We start from the raw sequence: 9,606 nt of genomic DNA, 5'->3' as shown, positions 1-9,606 counted from the left end.
ATAATTTATGTAATATTGTAGATAACTTATATTTCTTTTCTACCATAATCAATATGATATATTAACAAAAACTAGCGGTTCTTTTTTAGGAAGAAAAAACGTCGATTAATTGTGGATATCAAATATGATTTTGATGAAAATTGTAAAAAATTATTAAATAAACTACTTCAATAAAATGAATAGTTTAATTAAAAAAACTAAATCGCACTTATTTTAAATGTTGTAAAAATAATAAATAAATAAATAACCACACTTAAATCACGAAAATTATAAATAAAAAAATATGAATTAAATACCTTAATTAAATTTATTAAATAACCTTGTATAAATAAATGAATATCCACATATAATTTGTATATAACAAACGACATATATGTCTTTTTGGATGATTTTTAAAAAAGTTTTATTTAATGAAGTGAATGACCGATAATTATTCTCTTATTCTTTTAAATATGTATCATTCTCGTTTGATCATCCTTCTCTCTCTCTCTCTCTCTCTCTCTCTCTCTCTATATATATATATATATATATGTATATATTTGTGATCATGTGAGACCAAAGATTTTTCATGAGACCCGTAAGAACAATTCTTAACATTTGGATTAGATCTACAATTTGAACATTCATAATTACAAAATTGCCACGAGACTTTTCAATAATCACAAAATTGTCACCGTGCAACTTTAGACCATTAGATCATTAGCTTATAAAATTGATCAATAAACATAAATTGGTCTCACGGGTCTCACGAAAAACTCTTGGTCTCACGTGAACCCAACCTCTCTCTCTCTCTCTATATATATATATATATATATACATATATATCAAGGGTTGGGTTCACGTGAGACCAATGGTTTTTCGTGAGACCCGTGAGACCAATTTATATTCATTGATCAACTTTATAAGCTAATAATCTAATTGTCTAAAGTTGCACGGTGGCAATTTTGTAATTATTGAGAAATCTCGTGGCAATTTTGTGATTAAGAATGTTGAGATTGTAGATCTAATCCAATGGTTGGGAATTGGTCTTACGGGTTTCACGAAAAAAGCTTGGTCTCATATGATTCCAAGTCTATATATCAAATAAGAAATAAAAAAATGGTGATAATAAACGATTCTTGTTGAAAAAAAAAAGAAAATATGAATTTACATATATATCTTTATCTATAAATAATTGGTTAAAAAAAGGAGAGAGATAAACAATCATGTATTCACATATACATCTTTAAATCGAATAATTTATTTATATATTTTTAGTATTTTTTTTATTTAAACCTTCTTATTAATTAATTAAAGATACTCAAATGGGTTTCTGTGTATTTATATTTAATGAATCAGAATAATATGTAATAAGTGACACATGAAACCATGTTCTATATTACGGGAGAATCAAAAGATTGAATATATTAACACCTACCATCAAATATAAAGTAACACAAAGTCTTCGTACTAAAAACTCATCTCACCAAAAACCGTTCAAGAGTTTGTGCATCTTATGATCTCAAGATGACAACCGACATCCCGACATCAAACCGCGCCGGGCTCCCACCTCCGAGTGTCGGAAATCTCATAACCATCCTCAGTATTGACGGTGGAGGCATCAGAGGTATCATTCCCGGTGTTATTCTCAAGTATCTCGAGTCAGAGCTTCAGGTACGACTCCCACACACATACATGTAATCGAAGGTAATATAACATTGTTTTTTTAATATAACAAAAAGGAGCTATCGAAGTCCTTGCGGCCATGAAGGTTCACCTGCGATAACTCCAGGCCATTCGTTGTCCCGTGGGGATTAGTCGGTACGCGCAAACTGGCTCGGAACCCCACTGTCCCCCCCCCCCCCCAAAAAAAAGGTTTATAGGACACCAACAATTTTTAGACGTCTCAAATAAACCACTTTAGATCAAACAATCAAACATATTGTAATAAGTTTATAGGACGTTTTAATAAATTTTTAGGACATTTTTTATTACAAAAGGTAGTATTACTTATTTTATAAGACACTTTTCATAAGTGTCATATCAACACATATTTCTATAGAACACTTCCTTTTACAAGACATTTTTTCAAATAGTGTCATATAAAATAGCTAATACAACATTTTTTTTAAATGTACTAAAAACCTTGTCACGGCGTCAAAAACATCATATAAATTTATCACAACCCAATTTTGTTGTCGTATTTCTTTTAAGTGTATAATATTTATATATGGCAAAATAAACACACGCTTACTTCTCATCTTTGTTGAGACTTGAACCCTTGACCCTCACAAAGGTGAAGCTACTTATTACTGCCGGTCCAATGACCTTTTGGTAATATAAGACCGTTTTGTGGTTGCTAACTTGTCCGACAATATATATACGCAGTTGTTAGATGACAACCAAGCACGACTAGCGGATTACTTTGACGTCATTGCCGGAACAAGCACCGGAGGTCTAGTGACAGTCATGCTAACAGCTCCGGACCAAAACAATAGACCTTTGTATGCCGCTGAAGACATCGTTCCATTTTATCTCGACAATTGTCCCAAGATCTTCCCACAAATTGGGTAAAGATGATATTCGAATTAGCTTCGTTTCCTTTCTTAAAAAACGACACGAGAATTCCAGTATATTATACTTGCATCTAATCGAACTGTTTGTTTTCAATGGTGCAAATTTAGAGGACCATTTGCGGATATTATAAAGAAATCGAAGGCACTAGTGGGACCACAATACGACGGGGAGTATCTCAAAGATCTCGTTACGAGCTTACTAGGAACAACGAGGTTAAATCAGACATTGACTAACGTTGTCATCCCGACTTTTGACATAAAAACTATGCAGCCCGTGATCTTTAGCTCGTTTCAGGTGTGCATTAATTTATTGGTACATTTTTTCGTTACATCAGTTAAAAACGACCATTAGTTACTACTCATTACGCAGAAAAAATAATTAATAATGGTGGTTTGAAGGTACCGAGAGCGCCGAGCAAGGATGCGCTATTATCAGACATCTGCCTTGGTACATCGGCGGCACCTACGTACCTTCCTGCCCATTATTTTCAGAACGGTGATCAAGAATTTAACCTTATTGATGGCGGAATCGCGGCCAGTAACCCGGTAATTAACAAATTATAAGTATTGTGCATGACACTAAGAGCCCGTTTGACGTGCAGGATTTTTAAGACGTATTTTTGTATAAGACGCACAATTTTGGTCCTACAAACTAAAAGCTCTCAATACGTAATCTATTAGTGCCCTAATAGGTCTTGTAATACATGAAGTGTGCAACCTTTGGTGTCTCGATTTGCAGTCTTTTGTTGCGATATCCGAAGTGGCAAGGCAAGTTACGAAAGCGGATCCAAATTTCTCTGAAATCGCGCCTCTGGATTACGGGCGATATCTAGTGATATCGCTCGGGACGGGCACGCAGAAGGAACAACCACGATATGATGCAGAAATGGCTGCAAAATGGGGAGTGCTCGGGTGGTTGGTCAATGCTGGTTCGTCCCCGTTGATAGAAGCTTTCAATCAAGCGAGTGCCGATTTGGTTGTTTTTCATAACAATGTTGTATTTGAAGCCCTCAATTCGGTCGATAATTATATCCGCATTCAGGTATGGTCACTCATCTCGAACTTGCATTGATGGATTGTATATCGACATATCTCAAAGATGCATTGATTGGTTATACTCTACAACTTGACAATGCATACCACACACACCCCTCATTTTGTTCTATAAACGTGTGTTTAATACGTAGACTAAACATAGCTGGACTAAACTGGACTGTACTGTACTGATTGTAAAGCTGTGGTAGAGTATTAATCGTTGATGTTTATGTACACTCCTGTGTAGGACGAAACATTGACAGGAGATATGGCTTCAGTGGACATAGCAACAACGGAAAATTTAAACAACTTGGTTGCCGTTGGTGAAGGTTTATTAGATAAACCGGTTACCAGGGTGAATACTGATACCGGAACTATTGAACCGGTCCTAAACGGTGGAACAAACCGTGAAGCATTAAAAAGGTACAACTATCAAATTACATTTATTATCCTCTTTAATAAAACTAGGGATGACAATTTTGTACCAACCGTATCAATTAAATTGGTACCACAGTTGGTTGGTAGTATCGTACCAAGTATGCAAACTTGGTTGGTACACGGTACTGAAAGTCGTATACCATGGTACTGAATTATTAAATTATTTATTAATTTTTGTATTTTTTTAATATATTAAATATTGTAACTTTAACTATTTTGTTTGAGCATTTCCATATTTGCAAGTTTTATTCCTTTGAACTAAAAACTGTTAAACAATATATATGCTACCCGGAAGCTCAAAATGTCACTCAAATTTTATAAAATGACAAGTTTTATATATGTAACTTGAAGTTGGTATAAAACCAGTACCAACATGTATCAACCTAAAAAGTTGGTATCAAATACAGTTGGTTGGTACACAATATAAAATTTTGTATACCAATTACAGTCGGTTAGTACACGATTTTGAAGAAAAAAACTTGATATCATACCAAATTTCTACCCTAATGAAAATTAATGGGTCGTTTACCAAACACTTATCTGGTAAGTAAGTGCTTATCAGTAAAATCTAACACTATTATTTACTTACTAGATAAGATTTTAATCCACCAAAACAACATCGTATGCAACAATTTACCCGGTAAGCGTTTACCATGTCAAGAGTCGTTGCCCTCACTTACTGGGGAAGACTCTTGGTCCTTAGTTTGCTCTTACCGGGTAAGATTCTTGGTCCTTATCACATTTATCAGGTGAGATAACGTGACTTGATAAGTGCTTACCTGAATAAGCATTTGGTAAACAGCTCGTAAGTTTAATAAAATACAAGTTATTAATGCATGTGTTTTTCTAAATACAGGTTTGCGAAACAACTGTCGGATGAACGGAAACTAAGGACGTTGAATCTTACGAATTAATGGGAGAGTGATTTGGGTGGAGTTTAATTTATGTAATTTTTTGGAATTATTCGAGTTTTAAAATGTTGTAATAATTAAATATTTGATCGTATATTCGTATTATTTGATTTTAATAAAGCAGTCCAAACTTCATTTTCAAATTAATTTAAAATTCAAATCACAATATCTACTTATTTAATTCGTAATAATTTTGTATTATTTGATATTTATTGTTAAATCATAAATGATTTTAGTTTTAAATTATATATGATTTGATTAATTTTTGTTTTTCTTATTTTGACATTGTTCTCTAATAACACTAACATTGTCTGTCTGTTTGTCTGTCTACCTCTCTCTCTCTCTCTCTCTCTCTCTCTCTATATATATATATATGTGTGTGTGTGTGTGTGTGTGTGTGCATATGTGATAATCGTAAGAACTTTTACTTTAAGGAATTGTTTCACGTTATTTCTTCTCATCTAAGACTATCATTTAATGTATTGATGAACATTTAAGGGTTGTTTGGTAGTTGCTGAATAGTTTGGTATAAAATGATCAAGTGGTTAAAATGATTAAAAGACTATCATGATTTAGTGCAAAATGAAATATAATTGTTTGATAATTGTTTACAATAAAATTAGGGTGTTGAATGGTTAAGAGAGGCCCAAGATATAAAATCATTCATAGAATTTTAGAACCATTAAGAGGCAGATTTTTTTTTGCCAAATAAAATTCACGTCTTAAAAATTCATATGTTGACTTTTAATAAAACTATTAAGATGTAGAAAAACAACCTCTTATTTGTTTCATATGTATTTAGTTTACAGTGTGAATTTTTTTACGTGTAATTTTTGTTTCACAAACAGGCTAAAAAGGTTCATATCATGAAACAAATATATGTTAATCAACATTTTAAATTTTAGTCTTACATGAAAAAAGATTATATGAAATTGCATATGATGCACTATTATTCAAGGTTATCAAAATTTCATGCACTATTATATGCTGTGAAGTTTCAAGTGTAAAAAATGGTCTCACAGATCTCACGAAAACATGTTTGTCTGATATGATCGTCTCTCTCTATATTATTTAATCATAAAAACTCAATAAGTGATTGATTAATTTGGTGTTTGTGATATTTAAACAACATGTTTAGACAACACTCATAATTATGGAGTTGACTTTGCATCTATTTGTGACAATTTCAGATGTCATATTTTATTATACTTGAGCATGCACGTTATGTGCATTCCCATATTTTTGGCATAAATTATACGAATAATCATGTAAAAATAGACGTTAAGTTGAAAAACGTAAGAAGAGATTTGAACTCTTGATCATTTTTAATCTCATCCCACCCAAACTAAACTTTAAATTTTAAGAAATGTATATTTGTGCAAACCCGATACGATCAATAACAGTTCAACTTCTACTTATGGGCCGTTTACTAAACGCTTACTTGATAAGTGCTTACCAAATAAATTTCCTTATCGGATGAACATGACAAGGGTCAAAAATCTTATCGGGTAAGAGCGATGAGAAGGATGGAGAATCTTACCTGGTAAGTGAAGATTACGACTCTTACCCGGTAAATTGTTGCATTCAATATGTTTTGATGTACTAAAATCTTACTCATCAAAATAAATTATAGCATTGACTCTTGTAGGTAAGCACTTACTGAGTAAACATTTGGGTAAACAACCCCTTAGTCTACTTTAAATGTTACGAAATGTATACTTGTACTCAATCAAGATGTTCAATAAGTTTAATCTCACCAAAGGGCTTTTTGGCCTAGCGGCATCGTAGCATTTGGCCTTCTCAGGGGTTCAAGCCTCACCATAGGTGAAGAGGGTGTGTGAGTTTATTTGTTGCATTGACGTATATAAATATTATATAATTCAAAAAAAAGTTTAATCTCTACTTGATATACTTCGAATTTCAAGAAACTATGTATAAGTTCGTTGTATTCAACGAGTTCATAAGCAAACAACAAAATCAAACTTGTTCATAAGAGCAAAATCGATTTTAAAAACAAAATCGATTTCGAAGCAGGTGAGGAGAATTATATTCGGGAGGGAGAGATCGAGAATCCTAACGAGATCGAGAGACATGAACCGATATCAATGTTTGAGTTTAAGCAGTCGTGAACGGTGGAGGCGGAGGTTTCTATCGAATATTTTAGTTGCTAACTTTATCTTTTAAACAAAGAAAACATTAACTTTCTCAATCAAGGGAAAGTTCAAACGAGAACGCTAACTATTTAAGAAAACGTGAAAAATGTCGTTAATGTATAAAATCACATGTAATTTACATTAACGTCAAAAAAATTAAAAAAGCCGACTTTTAAACCTATATGATTTTGTACGTGAATATATATATATATATACACACACACACACACACATAGAGAAAGAGATGTGGGCGATCAAATGCAAACCACCCCTATTTGTATAAATCGTGCAGACCACCTTCATCCGTCGATTTCATTGTTTAATCTTATGAAATTGTTTCAAACAATACTCTTTTAATTAAGTTGTTTTGTATCTGATTATGAAATTGTTTCATATAATACTTATGAAATTTTAATGAAACGGTTTTATGTATTTCTCTAAATTTAATATAATGAAAATGTTAATATCCATGATTAACACCATCCACAATAAAACTGATTAATCAACATCTCATAATTAACGAAATGAAAAATTATGATTGGTTGAATGAGGATTTTACGGTTTGTACAAGTAACGTAGTTTGCAAGGTAAACTCTCTCTCTCTCTCTCTCTCTCTATATATATATATATATATATATATATTATGTGTGTGTGTGTCATGTATGATTTTGTATGTGAATCGTATATGATTTTGGTACATTAAGGACCGTTTTCTTGTTTACTTAAATAGTTAGCGTTTTCATTTGAACCTGTCATTTCTCAATTAAGTTCCTAAATCATTTTTCTAATGAAAAAAATAATCAAATTTTCTCATTTCAAATGATTAAGTTACTGAACACTTTTATGTATCTAACTTTAAAAACCATAAATCAGTTTCACCGTTCCCAAACTCTTTGTACACAACATCACCCCCTTTCGCCACTCCTCCTTGTCCCATCATTGTTTGTTCTCTAGACTCTACCGTCTATTGCTGTCGTTGACCTCTGTCATCGATCTCCCTCTTTTTGATCTGTTTTCTTCTTTTGATTATCGTTCTTTTACAACAATTTAACGGATCACATATTAACATATAAATAAAGATAGATAAAAAAAAAGTGAGATCGATGACAGGGAGCCAACAACGGTGATAGAGAGCAAACGACGATGAGGCGACATGGGATTTGAATGATGTAGAGTTGGGAACATAAAACTGTTTTAAGTTTTTAACTTTAAAACATTTGTAGCCGATTGCAAGTAGCTTTTTGGGGTTCAAATAACCTAAGTAACCAAATTTTAGAAGTTCGATGGTTTATTTATTAAAAAAAAGTTTAGGGTTTTAATCATTCAAAATGAAAAAGTTAATGATTTTTTACTTAAAAAAAGTTTAGGGACTAAGGGGCCGCTTACCAAATGGTTACCCAGGTAAGCGTTTACCAAGTCACATTATCTTACTGGATGAATATCAGAATATGATAAAGAATCAAGAATCTTACCCGGTAAGAACGAGACAAGAACCAAGAGTCTTACCTGGTAAGTGAGGGTGATGACTCTTACCACGGTAAGGGCTTACCGGGTAAATTATTGCATACGATGTCGTTTTGATGGACTAAAATCTTATCTGGTAAGTAAATGATAATGTTAAATTTTACCGGTAAGCGGTTACTGAGTAAGTGTTTGGTAAACGACCCCTAAACCATCTAAAATGGAAAAAGTTAGTTGGGTTTTTTTTGGACTTTTCTCTAGTTTATAAGTAAACTCTATCATATTCAATCGGAATCATATGAATCAGACACTAATATGTTCCGTTTGGTTTGCAGAAATGAAATGGATTTGGAGGGATTTGCATTTCAAATCCAATCCAATCCAATCCCATGTTTGGTTTGCAGGATTGTTCGAATTTGAAATCTTATGATTTATTTGAAACCACTCAAACATAAGATTTTGAAATTTCGCAGGGGTGGTTGGAATTTCACGGGATTTTGTAGGATTTCTATATAATAATGTTTTAAAATATGTTTAAAACACCTGTTTTCTAATAATTCATTGATAAAAAGGTAATTTAATTTTTTTTATAATTAGTTTTATAAATTATTTATAAATATGGAATTTAATTCCATTCCAAATCCATCAAACTGAAGACACCAAAAATTCCAAATTCAAATCATTTCACGAAATTTAAATCCCTCAAAACCATTCCATTAAATCAAAAACCATGTATTAAACCACAAGGGTGGTGCCTGATTGGTTTGAGCTTGACTCCAAATGTCAAAAGTATCAGGAGGTCCTAGGTTCAAATCCAAGGAGGAATAAAAATCCTCTTGTAGCCACGGAGGTTCAAATGCGGTGACTCCTGGCTATCTGCAAAGCAGGTGGTCCTCCTAAGATTAATCGGCTCGCATAGCGGGTTGGATATCGAGGTTAATAATAATAAAAAAAAACCATGTATTAAAACTAGGATCATATTGTGCACTTTGTTATAATTGAGGGGGTCAAAATGGTCATATTGCAAACTTTGAGCAAAAGTTAGCAATTAGA

The 9,606-nt window shown here is 32.6% G+C and overlaps 1 protein-coding gene across 1 annotated transcript; it reads left to right on the top strand.

Annotated features, from left to right (window-relative positions):
- Positions 1-1,506: 1,506 nt before the first annotated feature.
- LOC112515713 (patatin-like protein 1) lies at positions 1,507-4,942 on the top strand. The gene is made up of 7 exons (XM_025122620.1): positions 1,507-1,653; positions 2,368-2,549; positions 2,664-2,850; positions 2,955-3,101; positions 3,295-3,597; positions 3,838-4,013; positions 4,885-4,942. Exons 1-7 carry the CDS (start codon positions 1,507-1,509, stop codon positions 4,940-4,942), a joined length of 1,200 nt encoding a protein of 399 aa, XP_024978388.1.
- The last annotated feature ends 4,664 nt before the right edge of the window (positions 4,943-9,606 follow it).

This window comes from Cynara cardunculus (assembly GCF_001531365.2).
Source record: "Cynara cardunculus var. scolymus isolate 2C chromosome LG 7, CcrdV1, whole genome shotgun sequence".
NCBI lineage: Eukaryota > Viridiplantae > Streptophyta > Magnoliopsida > Asterales > Asteraceae > Cynara > Cynara cardunculus.
The sequence above is the reverse complement of the archived record's forward strand: the minus strand, read 5'-3'. Positions and strand labels throughout refer to the sequence as shown.